Raw genomic sequence first — 24,926 nt, 5'->3', positions numbered from 1 at the left:
TTCATGTCCTTCTCCGTCCCCCTTCCCAACAATATCTGTATTAATCATAGTTGCTGCTATGAGCCATTTTAATTGTTTGGATTACTCTTTCTGCGGGTCTTACTGTTTTTTGCAGATGTTACCTGGACATGGTAGCATTTCTGTTCCCTCAGTTTGTGTTCTCTGCTGTTTTCCCATGGTTATGTGCCCAGCATTCCAATCTCTGCTTTCTAGAAGTAGGAATGTTGATAATGTGCTTTGCTGAGCTAGATGATGATTTCTGGTGCTTTTGAACTTAGAGGGAGGGATCAAGAATATCAAGTTTTCTTGAATCAAAGTCATGGGATATGGGCTGCTCCAGTGAAGAGGTATCTTCATTCTTTACAGGTGTTAGCATAACTTGCCTAGTGGTAACATGACTCAAGGATTCTTGAGCAAATTTCTTCTAATCTTTCACCTGATCTGGAAAGCCGAACTATTAGTTTCCTCCATTTAGGGGAACATTGTACTGCAATTGAAAACCATGTCTGGAAGACCAATAGTAAATTTATTTTGTAAAAGCTCTTTTTATTTCTTAAATTTAACTTTATAGGAAAGAGCTTAGAGCTCAGAACATTATGCTTGCTTAGAGATATTTAAGGGACTCTTTAACCAAATTAAACTATTTGAAACAAATAAAAAGTATAAATATCCTCATAGCCATCTAGATAGCAGTGTACATATTGTTTAGCCCCCTGGATGCTGTGTAGTCTTCCCCTGACTTCTTATGTCTTATTTCTGATAATGGTTCACATGAACATGCTACAAACCATGCTTTCATATGAGTAATGCCATGCATGTGAGCCTCTGATTTGGTTTAGACAGAACATTTAAAAGGCTCATCAATTATGCTTCAATTAAAAAAAAAAGAAAAAAATGTTTAAAAAGGAAAAAAATGAAAATGAAAAAATAAAATGCTGATCAGCACCTTTCCTTTCTTCTCTTAACATGACTGCAAATAATTTTGTCTGGTATGTTGTTAGTAAAGAAGAAAAGTCTTTCCCAGTGATCCCAAGTTTATTGAATAAGGGTGATATTAACAATTTCTTGTTAAATCTGTCCCATGACATCTTTGGAGTGTCAAAAAGTCCAGGTGTGACTGGTGAAAGCTATCTGTCCATTGCTGATATTGGGATTAGTGCCTCACCCAGCTGAACAATAGTTAATGTCTTGAGGGCATTACACTTAAGGTCATATTCTTTTCATTTTGAATTGCCTTCCTTAGAGGCATTTAATGCTTATGGTGCTATGATGAAGTTGTACTATATTGGGCTGTTCTGTCAGTCAGCTGTCTAACTTTGGCTATGGTTTTGACACTTACACATGTTTATTATATTTCTGCAAATCCGAAATATTCTCCATAGTTAGCAACCATCTAGGTCAAGAATAAAAGCAAGAAATAACTGTGTTGTACTAGTCTTAACCATTGCCAAATAATAATGTTCTCTTTGGCCTGCAGATTTTTGCAAGTGACATGTAATCCCCAAATCAGCAGATGGGCTCTTTAAGTGAACCTGTTTATGTTGAGGAAACACATGTGCTGACATACTCACCATCTAAAGGGAATGTTACAAAATGTTCTCCAGGACTATATGGTGATGTTGGACTGTCCAGTTGCCAAAAGGAAGCCTGTCTCTAAGATAGAGGGCCATAAGCTTCCTGTTGGATGTTATTGCCAATCTTTTTCCTTTTTTTCTTTTTTTGTCTTTTTCGTGACTGGCACTCAGCCAGTGAGTGCACCGGCCATTCCTATATAGGATCCGAACCCGCGGCGGGAGCGTCGCCACACTCCCAGCACCGCACTCTCCCGAGTGCGCCATGGGCTCGGCCCTTACCAATCTTTTTCTAAGTATTCATGATGACAGTGGAGAAAATAATATTTGAATGGTTAACTGTTGGAAGTAGTGGTTTATTCATACTGTGTTTGATATTTCACATCCCAGAAAGGTCTGGTTTTTGTACTTTATCACAAGGAGTTCAGGAAGATTGTCAGCTTGTGGTTATGGACGAATAATTACTTTACTTTTATTTTTTCTAATCTATATAGTTCATTTTTATTACAGATACAAGGGCTCTTCAAAAAGTTCATGGAAAGATTTGTGTTCCTATTATCTTTTTTGGGGTGCTGGCTGGTACAGAGATCAAATTCGTGTATTATCTTTTAATAATATTTTCCACAAACTTTTTTTTATTTTTATTTTTTAATTTTATTTTGTCGATATACATTGTGGCTGATTATTGTTGCCCCTTACCAAAACCTCCCTCCCTCCTCCCTCCCCCCCTCCCCCCCACCAATGTCCCCTCTGTTTGCTTGTCGTATCAACTTCAAGTAATTGTGGTTGTTATATCTTCTTCCCCCCGCCCGGTTTTTTTTTTTTTTTTGTGTGTGTGTGTGTGTGTGTGTGTGTGTGTGTGTGTGTGTGTGTGAATTTATATATTAATTTATTTTCCACAAACTTTTGAAGGCCCTTTGCACTATTTCTTTTTCCCTATCCTCTTTCTTTCTTTTTTTTTTTCATTTTTTAAAAGAAGCATTTATTGAGGTAAAATTTAAAATTTTTATATAATAAATCACATATATTTAAAGCGTTCAAGTTGATGTTTTGACAAATGTATACACACCCATGAAACCATCACCAAAATCAAGACAATAAATATATTCATCACCACAAAAGTTTCCTTATGGCCTTTTGTAATTTCTCTCTCTTGCTCCTCTCCTACCCCATTCCACACCACCCTTGCCCCTCCCCACCCCCAGGCAAGTATTCATTTGTATTTCCTAGAATTCTATGTAAATGGAATCATACAATATATACTCTTTTTTGTCTGCCTTCATTCACTCAGCATAATTATTTGGCAATCCATCCATGTTGTAGTGTGTATCAGTAGTTCATTCTTTTTTATTGCTGAGTAGTATTCCATTGCATGGATATGCCATAGTTTATTTATTCATTTACCTGTTGCTGGACATTTGGGCTTGTTTCCACTTTGATGTTATTACAAATAAAGCTTCTGTGAACATCTGTGGACAAGTCTTTGGACAAATGCTTTCATTTCTCCTGGGTATTCAACCAGGAGAGGAATGCCTGGACAGTATGATAGGTGTATGTTTAACTTTATAACAAACTTCCAAACTGTTTTCCAAAGTGGCTGTGCTATTCTAAATTCCCACCAGCAGGGTATGAAGGTTCCAGTTCTTCCACAGTCTCACCAACACTAGGCATGGTCAATTTTTCTAATTTTAGGCATTCTAATAGGTGTGATATCTAATTACGGTGTTAGTTTTTAAATCCTTGACGACCAATGATGTTTAGCATCTTTTCATGTGCCTGTTCGCCATTTGCATATCTTCTTTGGTGAAGTGTCTGTTCAGATCTTTTGCCCATTTCAAAATTGGGTGGTTTGTTTTCTTATTACTGAGTTTTGAGGGCTCTTTTTGTAATCTGGGTACAAATCCTATAAAGGATATGTGATTTAAGAATGTCTTTCAGAGGACAGATGTGTTTAATTTTGGTGAAGTCCACCTTATCAATTTGTTCATTTATGGACTGTGTTTGGTGTTGTCATACCTAAGAAATCTTTGCCAAATCCAAGATTATAAAGGTTTCCCCTATGCTTTCTTGAAGTTTTATAGTTTTAGGTTTCATATTTAGAATTATGGTTCGTTTTGAGTTACTTATGTATAGTGTGAGGTATGGATTAAATTTCATGTTTTACTTATAAACATCATTCATTCAGCACCATTTGTTGAAAAGCTCTCATGGCTCTTTGTTCCTTTGTCAGAAATCAGCTATGTATATGTATGTGGCTCTAATTCTGGATGCTTTTCTATTCCATTAGTCTATTTTTCTATCTTTACAACAGTATTACACTGTTTTGAAATCAGGCCCTCCAACTTTGCGGTTCTTTTTCAAAGCTGTTTTGGCTATTCTAAGTCCTTTGCATTTCCACATAAATTTTAGAATTAGTGTATCAGTTTCTACAAAAATGCCTGTCAAGATTTTGATTGGGATTAATTTGAATATGTAGATCATTTGGGGGAGAATGAGAGTTTGAACATTATTGAGTCTTCTAACCCATGAACAAGGTACCTCTCTCAATTTATTTAGGTGGTTTATTTATTTATTTATTTATTTATTTATTTCCCTATCCTCTTTCTTATTCCCTTTCTCTCATAGCAGAAAGATGAAAAAGTGGTTTTGTGTGTTTTGCTTTGTTTTGTTTTTTGAGTTAGAACACAATCTGTAGTTAAGCAAGAAGATAACTTCATTTTATAATTTTATTTTAGTTTAATCTCTAAAAGTAAACCTAGATTTCCTTTAAAGAGAAAACATTCCATATCAAATCTGATATAGGTTGGAGAGGTGACTAGTGTTCTTATTTTGTCATGTTGGCTTTTAATGTTGAGACTTTAGTCTGGCTATTTGCAGAGTAGCTGAGTTGTGGTATTACCCAAGACACTTCTTATGGTTTGAGATCTATTGGTAGGTCATTCTGATGACTGAAGTAAGTACCTCAGAAAGGAATATGTTTGTTCTATTAGGAACATTAGGAAAAAAGGGATTTAGGTAGGAGAAACTTATCTTGATTTCCCTAGCCACTGTTATCTGTTCTTTCCTACTGTCTTTTTATGGTCTTATCTCTGGCGATTTTACAAATTCCCTTAAAATTCTATTTTGCTCATTAGTTCTCAGCAAAAGATGAGATTTAGTTAAATTTCTCCCTCCTCTTTGCTTTTGTGCCTAGTGGAACAGGTCTTCTAGTCTATGACTGCGTGTTCAACAGAACCCTAGATTTATATTCACTTTAATAGCAGCATTTATTTTTCTCACTCAGATGAGTGAATTCCCTGTGTTAAATAGCTGAAAATGATATTTGCACTTCCTTATCTATAAATTCCATCATGTATTTTATGACTCTGGACTGTTGGAATAGACCTCTGGTTGGTGGATTGTGGAACCAGAGTCTCTTTTTCTGAATCATTTTCTCAATAAAATAAAATAAAAAATAAAAAAAGTTTTGAGAAGCTTTCTTCCCAGTATAATGAGTATTCCAAAAGTATTTACGTTATGATGTGGAAAGTTGTAGGAGTTTTGGAAAAAGTGTTTTGGGAAATGCATGTCTGCTCCAAGGGCCAAAAGTCCCACACTTTTGTTTATACTGCTGTGATAAAGGACTATAAAGAGTATCCCGAGATGGAGAAGGTTAAGTATGAAAAAGAGATTCTTAAAGCAAAGGGTTGATAATCAGGGTGGGGTGAAGATTAAAAAGCAGCAGCAGGAAGACCCTTTGGGATCTGGTCTTTCATGTTCCATTGATAGCAAGGGGAGAATAAAGATTCACTGAAAAGTAAAGGCAATTATTTTAAACTCCAAGTAGAGGGAATGACATCTAAATGTGTATATTTTAAGAACTACTACTAGCACTAGCTCTGTAAAACTCAAAAAGGACAGACATTTATAAAAACTGCATCTGCACTTTTTTCAGCTGAGATGAAAATTACATAGATAATGGATGAATTTAGGGAATAAACTGATATTACAATATATTCCAGTAGAAATATTTCTCAGAATAGAATGGGGATTTTTTTCATGGCTTTTTAAAATTTTTAGAAGAGGAAGGACCCAATATTGAGTAAACTCTGGATTCTGTAGTGGGAGCTTGTTTTTTTCCCTTTAATCCAGCTAAAGATTCACCATATTTAAATGTCATGGAATGATTCTTTGTACAGGAAGAGGATGAATAATTTTGGGTGCAGAATTGCAAGAGTATGAGATGGTGTTTTTGGTTAATTAGTGATTTTGTTCTGTGTTTCTGTTTTGTATCCTTCTGGAATGGTGAATATTTGGTTTGTAGTATGAAAACCACCAGGGTGGCTCTTTTTGCCTCCTTCTACCTTCCTTCCAAAAATGGGAGAGGAAACAGGAAGGCCTGTAGTCCCTGTATTATTGAAAACCTTTATTTATTTGTTTGTTTATTTATTTATTTTGGCGGTTGGCCAGTACAGGGATCCAAACCCTTGACCTTAGTGTTACAACACCACACTCTAACCAACTGAGCTAACTGACCAGTCTCCTATATTATTGAAAACCTTTTTTTTTTTTTTTTTTGGTCGTTTTTTCGTGACCGGCACTCAGCCAGTGAGTGCACCGGTCATTCCTATATAGGATCCGAACCCGCGGCGGGAGCATCGCCGCGCTCCCAGCGCAGCACTCTACGGAGTGCGCCACGGGCTCGGCCCTTATTGAAAACCTTTTAAAACTTTGAGACATCATCTGTTATTTCTTACTCAGAATCTTATTGGCCCCTTTTAATGGTCTCTAATGATTTTTTCTGCATGTTAATAGTGTTGGTTTATAAAGAAATATATTAGGAATTTTGATTTCGACTCTAAATGAGGGGTTTGGGATGCTTCTCCTTAGCAGCATCTTCCTCTGGTATCTTTTTTACCACATTATTTAGGTTAAAAATAACAGGAAGTTTGTATGTTCTTATTAATCCAGCTATGTTTACTTTGTTTTCATTCCCTTTTCCCATTTTAAAGTCCTATCCACTAGGATCTTTTTGATGTGTATGTGTATGTTCTTCCCACATCAACACAGGATCAGTTGTGTGGCCGGGACCCTACCCTCACTGATGAGCTGCTGAATATACTCACAGACCTAACTCAACTGAGTAAGACCACTAATGCTAAAGTGGCACTGCGAGCACGCCAGGTAAGGACATTCATTAGTTATCTTGAAGGAAGGAGGGTTTTCATAGATTGGACAGTCCTAGACACAATGAGATTTTACGCAACTTTACCTTACAAAGATCATGCAGTTTTCTTTGTATGTCACATTGCCCTCAGAACAAATTTTTGTGTGATTTATGAATTTAAAAAAGAAAAGGAAAAGATTAATGTTGAATCTCTTTAAAATAGGAGCCCTTTCCCCATTACAGAATCCTGGTATCATTTCCTACTCTCCTGAGTAGCTCTGTGGTAGTAAACCACAGTCAGGTGGAGGAAGCAAAACTGAGGGAAGGAATAAACTCAATATTTCTTACTTCCCAAAGGGAGCTTAGAAGCAGATGAAAACTTTTAAGTATATAGGAAATAATCAAGTGTGGAATGCAGAAGGATAATGAAATGGAACTTAGGCTCTAGCAATCAGAACAACCCCAGAGAAGTCCAGTTAGTTTTCACCCTGTAGTCTTCATTTCCATTCCAAAAAGAGTACAGCAGGGAATTCGAGAGTTGGTGCTCTCTTTGTGTTTCAGTGCATGGGCATTGACAGGGAAGCAGTATTTGAAGCTGTTCAGTGACCTTCTGCTTTCTCTACGATTGTATCCATGTCAGTGAACTACTCAAAGTTATTGAACCTCTCAGTGACCTGCTGAGGGTATTCACATCCTACAGTGTCCCTGTTTGTTTGTTTGTGACACCGCTTTCATTCTCTCTGCCCCTCACTTGCATTGGTGTTACTTCCTGATGGCTTCTCCTTGATACCGAGTACCTGGGGCTGTCAGAGCAACTTTTCCTAGTCTGTCTTTCTACTTCAGATTTGCAAAAACCTAGCTATGCTGCATCCACCTTCCCCACAGCTGCTCCTTGCCAGACCTGATTCCCAATTAACAGCTAGTCATGCAGTCCTCAGGACTAGCAGTTTTGCAATGGTAAATCACATGCACTGATGGAACTTGATTGAAGCTGTTTTCTCTCCCCTCTCCCTTGCCCACCCCCCTCCTCCCGCCACCTCCCATGGGAAATTGCCCACAACACAAATCATGAGGAGAGTCAACTGAGATTCAGTATTTGGTAGCATTGGCTTTATGTTACAGGACCTAGAAGTTGTTTTACTTGGTCTCTGTTTTATCTTTGATGCCTGCGCTTACTGATTTATATTTATTGCTTTTGTATCAGAGCTGCCTAATAGGAGCCTAGAATAATCACTCCCTCAGGAACCTATGCCTCTTATTTTACTCTCACTCTAGGTTCTTATTGCCTCCCATTTGCCATCATATGAGCTTCGCCATAACCAAGTAGAGTCTATCTTCCTATCAGCTATTGACATGTATGGACATCAGTTTTGCATTGAGAACCTGCAGGTATATATATAGCCCTCTTTACCCTTATGCACTTTTATGTCCTTTATTTCCATGCATAGTTTAAGTGATCAATCAATCAATTAATTTTGATTTTCCATGTAATGAAGTTTTATACTTTGACTTTCTAAAATACTTAATATTTTTTCATAAAAATGGCAGTTAGAGTTGTGGTTTAGCCTAAAAATCAAATAGGCCTGCCTTGATAGAAGTGTCCATTGAAGTCTTTACCTCTTGTACTGAAAGTATGCTAGGCCAGAATTAAGTGGCAGCACTGTGATTTCTGATATTTGAATCATAGTTATGCATAGACAGTTGTTACTCTTCTGGAGACAAAGCTATTTAAGTATCTCTTAATTTTATTTTAATGCTTTATAAAGAGCCAATCCAATTTTATATGAGATTATTGGTTAACTTTACTACTAATTGGAAGGAATTTATTATTTTTTTAAACAACATCACTTTCTGAGGGATGACTTTCTCTTTTTCTACCTAGAAACAAAGTTACTATTGTTATATCTGGCCAAGGGAATCTTCAGACTTTCTGAAAGATTTCCTTCTGGAAAACCTACATGGGGAAGAAGGATGTTTTTCCTTATTTAGTTTATAGTTGAAATCTAGGATTTCAACTGGGGCTCAAATCTAGGATTTACTATAGTGGAGTATTGAGATAATATTTAGGAAGTGGAATACAGATATATGTCAGAAGGGATAATAATTATAGCCATACACATTTATATTAGCATATAATTAATTCATTGTTAATACATTATTCTAACAGTTTTGCATTATTAATTCATATAATCCTCACAATAGCTGTATGAAGACAGGTATTATTATGTTCCCCATTTTGTAGCTGAGGAAGCTGAGACACAGCTTAAGTTCATACATGGCTTTCATAGACAGAATTCTTAGGTTTTACTAAATGTTTCAAATGCCAAATAGTGCCCACTGAAATTATTCTCTTTTCGGTCTAATGGTTTAAGCCTGTATTTGTACCTTCCAGAAACTCATCCTATCTGAAACATCTATTTTTGATGTCCTACCAAACTTCTTCTATCATAGCAACCAGGTAGTGAGGATGGCAGCTCTGGAGGTGAGTTTTCACGTTAATGTGACATGACCTTTTTCTTCGTTTCTACCTGATTTATTCTGTTTGGCTATCATGTCAGTTGTTTTTCTTTGGCTATAAGGTTGGTTTTTAAGCTGTAGGGTAGTCTTCTTTTCCTCTGGAACAATAAGTGCTTACTCAAATATCTTACTCAAGTGTTTCATCTGAACTAATCACCAGCTTCTGAGTTCCAATCACAGGAGAATAGCTGCCAGCATTTTTCAATAGTCTCTACTTTCCAGGTATTTGAATTCTCCCATTTCATAGTGAATTAGGATTCCCTGTAAAACAAAAAGTGAAAAAATACATGGCTGATCAGAACATATGTAACCTTAATATTTTGTGATTTGAGCCAAATTAAAATGGATTTTAGGTTATATTTTGAGTTGTTAAGCAGCTCAGAGGAAAGAAAGTAATAGCATTTAATTAACTGTGTTTTAGGTGCTTTGTTTTTCTCATTTAATCCTACAATTACTTTATGAAGTATGAAGAAAATGAGACTCTGAGAGGTTAAGTGACTTGTCCAAAATCACATAGATAATAAGTGGAGGAGTTTGCATTTGAACTCTGGTCAATATGACTCGAGAGACATTTCTATTTCCACTGCAGCACACTACCTCATTAAGCACAAAAATTGCAGGCACTGAATACTGCTGTAAAATTGCCAAGTAGATGTATTTTGAAGATGGGGAAAAGGGAACATTTTAGATGATTTTATGTAAAAAAAAATCACCATAGTCTGTTGCCAGCTCTTTTGGATTACTTTTTATTTGTATTTGGTAGGTAGAGTATAATGTAGTCTACTCAGTAAATAGCAAATTTTTGAAATATCTAAGTAGTTCACAGTGCTTTCATGTTATTTAATGTGATCCTTACATACCTCACATGCTAATAGAATCCCACGTAGCATTTTACTTGCATGGCAAATTGGCTGTGAAGTGCATGAGGTTGGACTGACGGTTTTTACTGAAATATAACCTGTTGCTGTTTCTTTAACTCTTGAGTAAGTTAGTGTGTTTGACATATTATACGTCAGATGATACCTTACTGCTTTTGCCTAGGGTTTGGGGATCTAAATAATCCAAAATGATTTGGGGCAGTAGGGGGAAAAACACCAAAGATACAAGATAGTAAAAAGAGTTGAACTGTACTGCAATTGCTTTTTCTTCTATTTTCCCTCCTTAAGTGGCCCAGAATCAGTACCTCTCATTTTACTCACTACTTTTATCATCTGTTGAAATGATCATGCTTAATGAATTAATAGTTGTGGTTCTATATGCTCTCTTTTGCTAAAGATCAGACCTTCTCCAGAGTTTAGGTTAATGTGAGAGGTTTATGGGGCACCTAGAGGTATGCAACATAGGCAGCCCAATTTTGTTTCCACTTACATTCATGAGCATAGTATTAGGATTCCAACTTTATTAATTAAAGCAAGGTGTGTATGTACAGAGCCTTGGGACTTCTCTTACTGCAGACCACAACCTTTTGCATCATATTACCTCTTTTCAAGACTGTCTTTCTCGTGGGCTAGCCATTCCCTCAGTTTCAGTTTTCGAAGTTTATTTACCAAGGATTATTTTTTAACCAGGTGTATGTTCGAAGGGCTTACATCGCCTATGAACTTAACAGCGTACAACACCGCCAGCTTAAAGACAACACCTGCGTGGTGGAATTCCAGTTCATGCTACCCACATCTCATCCAAACAGGTGAGTTCGAGCCAGTATGTACACCTGAGCCAGCCAGACATGTATCAGGAGAGTTAAGGGGAATAATGTGTATGATAATTCCATGAGTTTTTTTTAGCCAGAAATGCTGTGCAAAAAATGAACAAATCTGAAGCATAAGTGAAGAGCCTCTTGGTGCCTGCTCTTTTGATCTGGAGAGATAAAGTATGGTCTAATTTAGATAAAAGTTTAAGATTATTTCTTTCATTCCTGTTTGCATTATGTCACTGAGGAAACATTGCTTTTTTTTTTTTTTTTTTTTTTTTCAAGTTAGAAAGAAGTTAGTAGCATTTTACTTGCTGGAATTTTGCCCGAAGAGATCACATTTTTAACCACTTAAGTCAGTAGTTGGAACAAAAAAATATCTTAGGTGGAATGCTTTGCTTACCTATATGTCTGCTATGAGTTGAGGTTATACCTGAGAGCCAGTTTCATTGTCTCCATAAAATTAGGCACCTGAATTTAGCAGTTGAAATTTAATCAGTTTTTAAAAATCACACTTCTGAGCCAAATTTCTTAAATTCAAGTAAAGTACGTAATTTGCCATGCTAATTCTGTTAGTCTTCCCTTCCTATGTCCGTTAAAAAATAAAATATACATATGGAAATTTGTTTAAGTATTGCTTTGGTTTTAAAATAAAAATACTTTATTTTATGTACTCATTTTTAAAAAGTATTCTGAATCAATGAAAATCTAGGCATTCCACCCACACATATGTTCATCCGCTTCTATATTTTCATTCTTTCTAGTAATACCGCAGGAAATATAAATATCACAGCCAATCTTAACCTGGCCTTCTCCATTTCTTCTTTATGGCCTTTGGTTCTTCACTTGGTGTTACAAAGCACTGTGTCTTTGGGGATCCTTAGTTATAAACACCAGAAATGGTTTTGTTCTGAATTGCCACTTCACCCAAAGCAATAGAAACCCTTCTGGAGACAAAGAAGTCTGTGCTGAGACTTTTGGCCACTGGATGCCACTGTTGATCCAGCAGAGGTCGGCAGATGAGCGGAGGCATCTCCAGAAAATGTACCTCTCTTCTTTGTCTCAGAAGATCCTTTCACTTCTCTACCTCAAAAAACCTATGGCTGGCAGAGAAAGGCATATATTCTTGATTTAGCAAGCAACTCTCAGCACATTTTTGCCCCCATGGATTTTAGAATCTCATTTTCTAGAAACGAATGATTGTCCTTCAGCCAGTGGTGAAGTGCTCATGGCACACATGGGCTCAGCACTCAGTCTTCTGTCTTTTCCTGCATTCTTTGAATAATTGTAGAGAACTACATGCTATACTTAATGCCCCTTGTAATTCTCAGGACAGTCTCTTTTTCTTCCTGCTTTCTTTCCTGCTTTCCTGCCTCTTCACTTTGGGCAGGGAATTGTAGTCAGACTGCAGGGCTGCTTCTGATTTCCCTTCCTCCTCATCACTCCCTTTGTCTTTCTGAACGGCTCTCCGTTCACTTATTTTATTTGAAGATGTATGTCCAGTTTGATGAGGAAAAGTTGAGGGAAAAACGAGATAAATTCTTTTTAACTGCTTTGTTAAGAAATCTTTTTTGCCTTTTCAAGTCAAGGGAGGGAATTGGTTAGTACTAATGTGGTTTAAAAACTTGTATACTTTTCCCTCCCAACATCTGAGGTATACACACCCCTATGGATAAAAAGACCAGAATTGAACAGAACTTTAATCCTGTTGTCTCTCTAAAGTCTTCCTTGGGTGTGTGTGTAATTTTAAAGCTGCTTGGTTACTATTATCATTACCATCATCACTATTGGTGTAGGTGTAAAGATGAAGATAAGTGCAAAATAAGGAGGAAAGATAAAATTATCTTTGTCAAAACAGAAAACGTTACAATTACTTTAGTGCGGGCCGAGCCCGTGGCGCACTTGGGAGAGTGCGGCGCTGGGAGCGCGGCTACGCTTCCGCCGCAGGTTCGGATCCTATATAGGAATGACCGGTGCACTCACTGGCTGAGTGCCGGTCACGAAAAAGAAAAAAAAAAAAAAAAAATTACTTTAGTGCTTTTTTAGATCTAAGTCCTTTGTTAATTTAGGTTCAAATGGTCAGATTTGATCACAAAATGATATATTCAGTTTTAAAGCATAGCTTATTCAGACGTTTATTGCAAATTTGCTACCTGAATTTGGTTTTATAAGATTTTGTATATTTATACAAATGTTTTTACTACAATTTGGAGTTATAACCTTATTCCAACACCATCTAGTGTACTGCAATTCAATTCTGACACTAACCATCCAGAGTTAGATCAGACACCACAAGGTAGGGCCTCAGTCCTCCGCAATACTGCCCTTACTTCAGATGGGCCGCAAGTGGGGTCCCCAGGCCACCTGCACTTCTGACCAACTGGCTGCAAATTTGAGTGTTTCCACAATCTCCTCAGTTCAGTAATTTCCTAGAACAAACTCACAGAACTGAAGCATTACAGTTTTATTTACAGTTTTATTAGAAAGGATACATATCAGGACTAGACAAATGAAGACACACATAGGAAAAGTCTGGGAAGGTCTAAAATACAGAGCTTTTTCATTCTTTTCCTGTGGAATCAGGCTGAAAGCACATCAATGTGTTCACCAACCCTTTAATTACATAGAAGGTCTTTCTAGTGACCACCTCCCATTTTGAGTCAACTCATCTCTTAACATAAACTCAGATGTGATCCAAGGGGCTAATGAATAACAAAGATACTCGTTTACTTGAGAAATTCCAGGGATTTAGGGTCTCTCTCCCAGGAACCAGGGACAATGGCAAGTCAAATTTTTTATTATACAATAGGTCTGCTCACCTTAAAAAAGAAATCTAAGGTCTCTTAGTTTTAGCTAGTTTTGAGCCAAGTACTTTCTTTTTTTCTAATTTCAGTACTTTTATTTCATTTATTCTTTTTGTTTTGTACAAACAGGCAATAAGCATATTGTTTCTCATTGTATAGAAATAAGTAACAGAAGACTACTAGTGTTTATTTCACTCCCAGTCCTGGAAGGCTCAAGGACACAGTTATGTCCACTAACCTCTAGATTAATGATTCTCAGAATTATCTAGGGAATATTTTGAATGAAAAAAAATTTTTAATTTATTAAATTATTCACATTTACTATGAAGTAATTATAAAATACAGAGAAAAATAAAAGAATTTTTTAAAAGCATACTTTCAATACCCAGATATATTAATTGAAAACATGTTTTGTTTCTTTTCTTTTTAAAATTTATATAGTTTTATTCTCAGGTCACAGAAGTGTTTTGGCAGTCTTATAATTATGGCTTTCTATATTTACTCATATGTTAGTTTACTTTTGTAAATTAAAAAAAGAAATCCATGAGGCCGCTACCATCTCCAAGAAATAGAATGCTAACAATAACACACATCTGTCTAGGTGCTTCCCTGAGGACTCCTCTCCCAGTCTCCTCCCCTTGAGGAAACTGTTATCACATGTTCTAACTTCATCATTCCTTTACTTTAAAAAATAATATTATTATTTATGCATACCTAAATATGTATTTCTTAGTTTTGCATTTTTTTAAACAGAAGAGTACTGAAGGTAGTCTTTTTGGACTTGCTTTTTTCATTCAACTTTGTTATTTGAATCCAGCATGTTCTCACTCATATGTGGGAGCTAAAACAACAATAATAATAATAATTTGAACTTTTAGAAGTAGAAAGTAGAGTTGTGGTTACTAGAGGTGGGAAAGGGGAGGTGGGAAGGGGGATAGTGAGAGGTTGGTTTACGGATGTGAAATTACAGGTAGATAGGAAAAATGTTTTATTGGTATCTGGGGAATATTTTGAAAGTAGGCATATTGGGGTCCTGACTTCTGAGATCTGATTCATCTTGGTTTAGAGTCCAAGTGACCACTTTCTGAAAAACTCCTCTGATAATTCTGATGAGCACTTGTAATTGAGAATCACTACTTCTAGACCAGCACTGTTCAGTAGAAATATAATGCAATCCACATGTAATTTTAAATTTTCTTTCTTTTTATGGTGACTGGCCGGTACAGGGATACAAACCCTTGACCTTGGTGTTCCAACACCACACTCTAACCAACTGAGCTAACTGGCCAGCTGCTATAATTTAAAATTTCCTATTGGCCAGATTTAAAAAGGTGAAAAGAAACAGATAAAATTAAATTTAGTAACATTTTACTTAACCCATTTTCTTATTTCTTTTTTAAAAACCCATTATATCTAAAATACCATTTCAATATGTAATAAAAATTACTAATGAGATATTTTCTATTATTTTATTCATACTAAGTCTTTGAAAATCAGAGTGTATTTTATACTTACAGCATATCTCAATACAGACCAGCTACATGTCAAGCACTCCATAACACACATGTGGCTAATGGCTGCCATACTGGACAGCTCAACTCTAGACCAGAAATTGATTAGAACAGTTACACTGAGTCCTTTTAGTTTTATGTTAATGGTAGTGCCCACAGGAAAGAGAAAAAACTCTTATTCTTATGTTGCTTGTTCTTAGCAGTTCCAGGAATTATCCATACCTGATACTATAGATATTACACTATATCTGTATATCTATATCTATATAATATTTTATGCATGCTTAAAAAATTATTCAGTGAGAATACAGAACAGACATATGAATCATACATATCCAATTGAGGTTAACAAACCAAAAATTCTTGGGGGAGAAAACAAACATTTTGTTTAGCCAGTTGTTTGCATTTTCTTTCCTGGCACTTGGTCTTTACGTTTCTACCCAGATATTTATTTGCAGTAGAGTAAATTTGTCTAGCAAATCATTAGGTGTATCTTTGTAAGCTATAGTATCAAAGCAAGACTAGGATCTCTTATTGTGTCTAAGATCACCTGCTTGAATTCCATTCCTGCAGTTTGTTTTTGACTGGTGATTTAGTCCCCATGGGTTGGGATGAAACATGGCTCTCTGTCTGCAGTCTGACAGCAGCAGAGTATTTTTTCAGGAAAATGCTTTAGTTACCATTTGGATTAAAGACCTGTGTCTCATTAGGATCTATTTTGATTTTTAGAGAAGTAGGCAAAGCACATTGCAGATGACTAGGACATCCACTAAGAAGGGAGAAGACACCCTTTTTTCATACACTTAAATAGTTACTGTGTGGCCAACATGTTTGGTACCTTTTTATTTTTGTTTTCATTCATCATAGGACTTTGTATTGCTTGCCATTTAGTTACTGCATTTTTCAGTTTAATTTGACTATTTTTTTTCTAGTACTCCTTCCAATATTTAAAAAAAAAAACAGATTACTAAATAGTTTATTCCTAATCTACATGACTTCCTATTTCATCCTTCTTGCTAGGTATGCTTCAGTCAGGTATGTGTGTTATCTTCCTCTTGATCTTCTACCCAAGACTTTCACATTTTTTCTGGGAACTATAGTTTCAATTTATTTGGCATCCCTAGGTTTTATTCACCAGAGGATCCAGTTATTACAGCTTCACTTAGGGAAGTTTCTGGTCTGTATTTACCCTTTTCTTCTTAAATTCCCTTCACTTGAATAGTAGATTTTCCTGACTTAAGCATAGTTAGAGATCTATATATATGTGAAACGTGTGTGTGTGTGTGTGTGTGTGTGTGTGTGTATGTGTCTGTTTCCTTTTTTACCTTCTTAGCATTTAAAGGCTATGTGCTATTGTATGTGAATTTTTTTGAAGGAAGGGGATCTTATTTTAAGGTGTCAATTTTTTAAAGGTAACTTGTTGCCAAATTAGCAATGTTCTTGAAGGAGAGGTGAGTTTCTTCTGTCATTTTCTTGGTGTAGGAATAGTCAGGACAGCTGGTCTATACTAAGAGCATTTCATTATTATCCAGACTTTTAGGACCTAATTCGTTTGTCTTAGTTCTATAGCCCAGCTCTTTGGTGAGTTCAACCAGTGTTTTACATGGATTAATTCTGGAGCTCAGACTATGTTATTCACATTCCTTTCCTCTTTCTTCCTCCAGTGAGGTTCAGGGCTTAGAGCCAAAGGTGTATATGTGTGTGTCTTTTTTCCCATTCTGAAACCTTAGTATCATTCACTGGTGCCAGATATGCAAAAGTTTGTTGCACTGAAGCATCATCCTGAATGTCTTTATTTTCTACAATTCATTGAATCATTTGATATTCAGGATTCACTTAGCTTTGGGCATATTAAGTACCTCAGAATAATCTGGAAACAAATTCTTCAGTCAGCTTATATATTTGATCTTCTAAAATATAGCTTTGTTTATACAAACATATGTAAAGTATATTTTCCTGTAAAATTTGTGACTATGCATATGGCTCTGTATATTATGACAGTCTGGGAGTACAAAATTTAAAACTCCAAATGATTTTCATGAGTAGTACACACTAGTGAACATGCACAATTTTTTTAACTTTTAGTCTGTGATTCAAATAAGAAGCATCAACATTGATGCAGGAGATAGAAATATATTTTGTTGTACATTTCTGTACATGTATAACGGGTGCGGACCTATTGGTGTTTATTTCCACCTATTTCTTAGATGGAAATCCATGCTTTAGTTAAGTTGGGTTGCATTGCACCTTCTTTGCTCTTTGTTCCTTGTGAATTTGGCCTTCTGTGTTATAATGTTTTAATCTGAATACTACTTCCCTTTCCTCGTGTCTTACATCCAGAAGAGGTCAGCTGTGATCTCCCCTGATAGTACATGTTTTGGTCATGGATCATTTTAGGCTCCTTGGCATCTTTAATGTTCAGCTGTCCATGAGTGGCTTCAGGATCTTTTTATTTGTGAGGAAGGTTAAAAATCAGAAGCCTTCCATGTGACTAATCAGCAGCCTGCTGCCATTCTTGAGAATTCTGATAATCTTTGACACCCAGGGATTAGATCCTTCTTTGGATAGTACTGAGACACTCAAAAGTCATCCAACTTGGAGCATTGTTTAGCAGTGGGAGCACTTGGTTGTAGTTAGCGGGCCAGAATGAGCCATACATACATACATACATACATACATACATACATACATACATACATACATACATACATACATAAAAAAAAAAAAAATCCTACAGTGCCTGCTTCCTTCATTCAGGGTAGTCTGCTGATAAGATGCAAGCATCTGGCAGAAGAGAAGATTCTCAGCAGGTTTAAGTGCTTACCAATGTGCTTTCCTGTATCCATGGCTCAGCTTCTAGTTTGTGCTGTGTTATTGTGGCACTCTAGACTTGTAAGATTGGAGAGTCTAGTTTAAAACTCTCAATATATCATTAGGGTGGCCCAGGGTCTGTTCTTGTCAAGGAAAGACTAGCTGATTCCAGGGGGAAGGAAAAGCAGAATCCAGGGCACCTGTAAATTCCTGTAGTTTTGTGCTGTGGGTTTGTAGCTAATTATACAGCAGGCAATAGTAATAAGCTGTAGCCCTGTCACTGTACTTGTTTCAGAAAGAGCAGAGCAAAGAAGGGGCTCCAAATGAATGAAGCAATGATCATTTTATTGTAAACTAAAGCTCTGCAGTAGAATCAGGGCATCTGAACTGGAAGGAAGTGAAGGGGGAGATGCCAGTAGAAATACAGTGTTCACGTGTGTTTTACAGCTCTTGATTTGGATTCTCCTGCAGAAATACAGTCACTCAAGGAGACCACCACTGGCCTCAGCCCAGTCAAATTGCTCTTTCTCTTATGGTACTGCTGTTACTGACTGCTAGTAGGTTATTCAGCCGACCTCTTCTGATTCTGCTTTGCTGCCTGATTTCAAAAGATTTGCCCTATACTGGCTCTCAGTCACAGCTTGATGTAACCACTGCTTGTTTGCATGCATCCCCATCATTTTCATATAGGGTCTTTTTTCTTCAAGTTAAAAGGCAAAAGAATCAGGATCATTTTTTTGTGATAAAAGATTTATGTAGGGTTAGCTAGACTCAAGCAAAATGAAATTCAGCTGCAAGGGATGGTAAAAAGGCCCAGAGAAGTTGTGACTGCCAGAGAAGTCAGTGTTTCTTAAATTAAAGAAGGTTCAGCTAGCAGGCAGCAACTCTGACTTTGCATTCATATTGAAGCAGGCTCTCTAGCCATTCTGGGCAGGCAGATCAATAAAATCAAGGGTGACTTAATGCCAACAATCTCAGAATTCAATGGACTTCTCTTGTCCTTCTTTAAAATCTATATTGATGTGGAATGCTAGCTTTAGCAGCTGAGATGAGAAAAAACCAGGTCTAGATTCTGGTTTATGACATCATATTGAACAATGTCCTTGGAAAGCATACCCTTTTGTTTCTCAGTTATCACATCTGTAAAATGGAGCTAATATTCCAGAAGGAAAGTGGTTCCAATATTTATCAAAACATTGTAAATGAAGATTCAAAATAATAAGAGCTTTGAAGAACCCAACAGAAGATTATGAAAAGTGAATTTATATGCCATTTATGTATTTAAAAATATTGTTGATTGCCTTATCAGAGATTGAGCAATTTGACTATTTTTGCATGATGAGTAAGCATTGAAATGTGGTAAGTTTTATTTTATTTTGTTTTTAGTTAGATAAATGGAATATTTGACTAATATAGAATCTCTTCCTCAGTTTATTTTTGTACAGACCACAGGTCTAGCTTTCTGGTGTATCACAATAGTGTGTAGTATGCCACATTTTTCTTTTTCTTTTTTTTTTTTTTTTGTCATTTTTGTGACCGGCCACACCGCACTCAGCCAGTGAGCGCACCAGCCATCCTTATATAGGATCCGAACCCGCGGTGGGAGCACTGCTGCGCTCCTAGCGCCGCACTCTCCCGAGTGCGCCACGGGGTTGGCCCACATTTTTCATATTTTTAAATTGATCGAATAGCCCCTGTATAGGATAACAAAATATGTAAGTGTTCATTATGGACATGGCTAAGTATTTCCTTGCTTATCTCCCCTATGACTCCGCAGATTCTTACTCTACCAAAGAGGATAAACTGGCTCTTAAACTTACTTCTTACATGATTGACTTGGGGCAATTCGTTTAAAAACTGGACATGCTGGGAGTTTTTGGTTTTTACCCCATACTGTAGATGGTACATAATTCCTATAATAAAGCAGCAGGGGGCACCGTATGAGAGCTTCAAAATTGCTGATGGAGGAGTGTTGGCTTTTTGTTAGTGGTGGTGGTTTTTTCAATTCTGGCTTTTTTTCTACCGAAAACTTGGCCCTCATGAGACTGTCTTATTAGTTTAAGAAATTGGTTGAGTTGAGAGATTATACTGGTTTCTAACCAAAAACCTGGATGAATGGAACCTGAGAATGCTTTGATTAAAGGGTTCATATCTCTGAACTGAGATTCATGGTAAGAGACTGTGCCAGGTGCCTTCTTTCTTTAGAATCCTTTATATCTTAAAAGGAAGACTTTCCCATATTCTCATTAACATCTGCAGTTAGTTTTCTGTTCAGCTACACCTCCCTCTGCTGTAGAATGCGTGCATTCTTTTTATGTATTGATGAAGGCCAAGTGCATTATAACTAAAGATTTCTTGTAAAATAAAACACATTCTTCTGAGTGAGAGGCGCAAGGAATCCACGCAGCAAAGGTTCAGGTTTTTTCACTCAGAGGTTGCTCTTGCTGCCTTATGAATTCACTCTGTGATACAGGTTTGATGCAAAGAGCATTGCTACTCACAAATCACATGATGTATACAGTTTGTGTGCAGCGATATGTCACAGCTTTTTATTTATATGGCCAGCTCAGTCTATTCTGCTTCTTTCACTGCCATGGAAAGTGCATCATTTTCCTCCCTCTGTCTTCCTTCCCACATATCATCAGCACCACCCACTATGTTCTGCCCATTAAGTCCTCTGTGTGCCAGAAAACCCCAACAATGATTAAATGCTGATAAAAGAATGTTAGAAGGTTAAGATATCAACCAGTCAACACCCTTACAATACCCCTAAATTGTGGGTGGTAAGTATAACGTTGCCCTTTCAACATTGAAAATAAGAGTTCTCTGATTCTTCTTTAGTTGAGGAAATGACTGACACCAAATTTTTCTTTAAAAAGAGTTAGTGGCAAAGACCAGAGAGAATGCAGGAGACTTGCTTTGCAGTTTCCCATTCTTCTCCTTATCTTTCTTTCTTATTTTGACACATTCTTTGTAAGGAAGTTCTAAGGCTAGCCAAATTGAGGTAAGGTTTTTATTTATGAGAGGCCTAGAGTTTTTAAGCTAACAGCAATTTTTAAAAAGTATTATTACCCTAAACGCATTTAATTAAAAAGTATTAATTAATTTGACAAAGCATACCACTCTAATCATAGAATCATTTATCATTACATTCCTGCATGACTTTCAGTCCCTTTAAGCTCCTATAGTACAGAGTACACAGCCCTACCCCATGGGAGGAAAACCATGGTTGAAGAGACTTATGACAGGTAACTGAGAACCCAGAGTATTGGATTTTTTTTCTTTGGAGGAGAATTCATAGGTCCATCACATATCCTAGAAAGGCAATTAAGTTAGGAGGAGTTGTGGAGTCAACTTCTCTGGACCTCCTTATTACACCTTTAGTAATAGGAACAAGAAAGAAGGGTCTCTAAGAATCTTGTCAAGAATTATATTTCGTGTTGAAGCTTACTTAAGATAATATGCCATACCATATATAGCTTAAATTAGTTTTTGCCAACCTTTGTTTTGTCATTACTCTGGATTATTTTTTTGTAACAGAGTTATAAAAAAAATTCATGGTAAATACATTTCTGGCATTTCCATTAACAGCTGCTGTGGTGAGGTAGGTCACCACATGCCTCTTTCTGGCATCCTGGGGGTTGAAGGGTAATGAGCACTTAATTATATTTGCTGAATTCCAGAGCTGCCAAACTGGAGCTCCTCACAACTGGTCTGTATCTGCTCTGACAATTCTTTTATTATGGCTTTTACTAACCAATCAGTAACTAACTGTGGTTGTTTAATTACAGAGGGAACATCCCCACGCTAAACAGGTACCGTATGTTTAGTTTCTTTTCCAATTAAAAGCACCTTTTTTGTAACTTAGAATAGTGAAACCAGGAAAAAATAACACTGTACTTGACAAGCTAATGTGTTATCTTTTGCTAGGGAGTCCTGAGCTCATCTTCGGACATACTAAATTATTCTTTCCATTTGGAAAACATGTCTTCAGCTTTTCTTCAACTGTTCAAAAAGCAATAGCTGAAAAGCCTCAATATGGAAAAGCTCCCATCAAGCCTTATACAATAAGGGGTTTGTTTGTCTGATGTTCAGTTTTGCTGGAAACATCTTCTTTTGCTAAATTCTTTGTCTACTTTGGGGCTTTCAGAGGAGAAACCCTTAAGGTTACTCCTATCCTGGCAAATTGTTCACAATTTTCTCAATTTTTAGTTTCTCTAATTTGCTTCTCCTTTTATAGGAGTGCAAATCCAGAAATAGCTGATCTCATGTTTTATCAGTCTGTTAGCTATTTTTCTAAAGTGTTAAAGTGTTATGATATGAAAGGCAAGTTTTATTTTAGACCTATGTAGACTAACATTGGAAAAGTGTAAGTTTTGATGTGTTAAGCCCTGTGAAGAGATTTCCAGGCCAATGTAGCATAAGTGATATTTTAGTACTTTGAGTTCTTTCTGCTTTCTGAGCCAAGCAAGACAACACAGTGCAAGTTTGAGAGGATAGCAATTCTGATTGGAATTGAATCCACAAAATGCTAAAGCAGTAATAAATAGGTTGGTGGCAAACTCTTTGTAGATGATCAGTTACACATGGAAATATTTATAGGTTTACATTTATTTTGTCCCTCTCCCTTTAAAATATTAACTTATGATCAAAACTGATCATAGCTTCTAGATGGATGTGTAGAGAAAAGGCAGTGCTTTTATTTGGTCCTCTAGTCTTCCTTTGGAGAGTGGGCTTGGTTCATTCCTGCCTGTCTTTAGCTGCCCTGGCCCATGTGCCTGCTAGTGGGGGAAAATGAATATTACATATTTCCCATGGGGTTCAGTTGAGTGAAAAAGATACTTAACCCCATGTTTGCCACAAACACAGCCTGTCAGCTTATTCAGAGGGAGTTCCCTTTAAGTGTTATATGGAACCCTTTTATCTTTTTTTGTCTAATGCCAGGCAGGTAGGAAAGATATGATGCCTCACAAACTTGCTTCATTAGTAAGTATATTTGGTGATCCTAGAAAAGAGGAGGATGATAGCATTACTGGGTTAATACGACTCTGAATCCCAGTTTCTAGCAAGCACCATGTGTAAGACTTGCTTGATGTATGTTTCATTTGTTTGTCTCATTCATGTTATCAATGGTTTCCTCTCCCACTCTGCCTTTCTATTCCTCAGTACTGACAAAAGATGAAATACCTTTTCCATAGTCATCACTTGCCAAAGGAATAAAAACCTGGAGTGTCAGTCTCTATAGTCTGTGTGAGCACCACTCCCATCCTATAAAGAATTCCATTGCCTCGTATAATTATGATTTGCAACAGGGTACAATATGTACCCAGGTCTCAAGTTCATATTGCCATCTCTCTTCTCCCTGCAACACTGCAGGTGGTGTATTTCAAGGAGATTTTTTTGGGCAGTTCTCCAAAGTTCAGGTGATATTGCCTTGCTCTGAATTTGCTTCAGATTGGTATGCCAGTAACATGTCAGGCAAGTCTTGGAGGCATTCTTTAGCTTGGTCCTTCCTAACAGGCTGGCCTGATTGGGCATTCAGAAATACTTCACAGTATTATTTATCAGTCTATACTGCATCAAAGAATATACAGATTCGTTATGATTTTAGAGTGAACAAATTAGTTCAGTTCTCTTTAAGCATCTCATTTAGCAATTGTTTGTCATGCTTACACATACTTTGAGACCCATGCTCTATCTACCTTTTTGTATCTTGCTGAAAATTATGAAGGGCTTTCAAGAAGATATTTTTGCTTTGGTATAGATTTGGGGCTGAAAAATATCTCTTTTTCAAAAAGGGAGAACTATAATCCTAGTAAGTATCCCTATCAACCCATTAAAGGAAAAAGTAAATACCTCAGTAAAGGTCCTTTTATGGACTGTGACTTATTTCTGTACCATAAATAATGTTTTTAATAATGATTTACTAAACCATTCCAGATGACTTAATTAGAATTGTTGTTTTACATACATAAATCCTCCTTTCTCTCTATGTATCTGTGAATACTTGATCTGTTACAGTTCCTAGAAAAAAAAATACCTTAAGTGTTGCATAGTTACAACTCACTTGGCTTGCTTACTTCCTTTTAAAGGGGGGAACGTTTTAGGGAGGGGGAAGATGCAGGATGGTTTTTAACCCCTATGTGCTGTTCATTTATTAGACATCTATTTTTATATCAAAATTGCCATAAAATTTCTGACAGTCTGTATGTTTCTATTTGAAGAAATTTTGGAGTGATGAAAATATAGTTTGTATGGGGAAATTGAAGAGAAAGAGTTAACATGAATTTAGCAAGACTACCTTATCCATAGTGGGTAAAAAACCAAATCTGCTCTGCAACCTGACCCTACTTCAGAGTTTTCTCCTAGCTCATTTTCCCTGCTGTTACTCTCCCAATCCTTGTTGCTACCTTCCTGTCTAATTAATTTGATTGAATTACCATTTAGAATGTCCTTCTCCTCCAACCTCAACCACTATGGCATGACTCATGTAGCTAGTGTCAGCGATGTACTGTTGGACAACTCATTCACTCCACCATGTCAGCGGATGGGTGGAATGGTCTCTTTTCGAACTTTTGAAGATTTTGTCAGGTAAGACGTTGTGTAACTGAATCTGTACAAGGGAAGCCCTGGTCCTCTCTATTTTGGCATCTCAGCTTTGTGCAGAATGAATACAGGTCTCCAGAATAGCCATGATCGAACTAAGGAGATGTAGCCCTTGTCATATACACCCTCAGAGAGGTATATATTCTCCCATTTCCACCTCTCATTCAGACTCTACAAGCCTCTACTTGTAGTCTGAGCCTGGTCAGAAAAAAAGAAATAAACAAAAACCTTCTTTTCCTTACGAGCTAACAGAAGAAGCTGTCTGCTCTG

At 36.7% G+C, this 24,926-nt stretch overlaps 1 protein-coding gene across 10 annotated transcripts in view; it reads left to right on the top strand.

Annotated features, from left to right (window-relative positions):
* The window catches only part of ACACA (acetyl-CoA carboxylase alpha), a 293,591-nt gene that overhangs the window by 156,823 nt on the left and 111,842 nt on the right, over positions 1 to 24,926 (top strand). For 9 of the 10 annotated variants that reach the window (XM_063112234.1, XM_063112232.1, XM_063112238.1 and 6 more), the window contains 6 exons: positions 6,621 to 6,734; positions 7,993 to 8,106; positions 9,110 to 9,199; positions 10,803 to 10,921; positions 21,842 to 21,865; positions 24,498 to 24,641. In XM_063112234.1, coding sequence (XP_062968304.1) covers positions 6,621 to 6,734; positions 7,993 to 8,106; positions 9,110 to 9,199; positions 10,803 to 10,921; positions 21,842 to 21,865; positions 24,498 to 24,641 — 605 coding nt within the window. The remainder of the gene's footprint in view (positions 1 to 6,620; positions 6,735 to 7,992; positions 8,107 to 9,109; positions 9,200 to 10,802; positions 10,922 to 21,841; positions 21,866 to 24,497; positions 24,642 to 24,926) is intronic. The other variant, XM_063112233.1, reaches the window with a different exon arrangement.

The sequence above is a fragment of the Cynocephalus volans genome, chromosome 10 (genome assembly GCF_027409185.1).
Source record: "Cynocephalus volans isolate mCynVol1 chromosome 10, mCynVol1.pri, whole genome shotgun sequence".
Lineage (NCBI taxonomy): Eukaryota > Metazoa > Chordata > Mammalia > Dermoptera > Cynocephalidae > Cynocephalus > Cynocephalus volans.
This window is presented reverse-complemented; position numbering and strand designations above follow the sequence as displayed.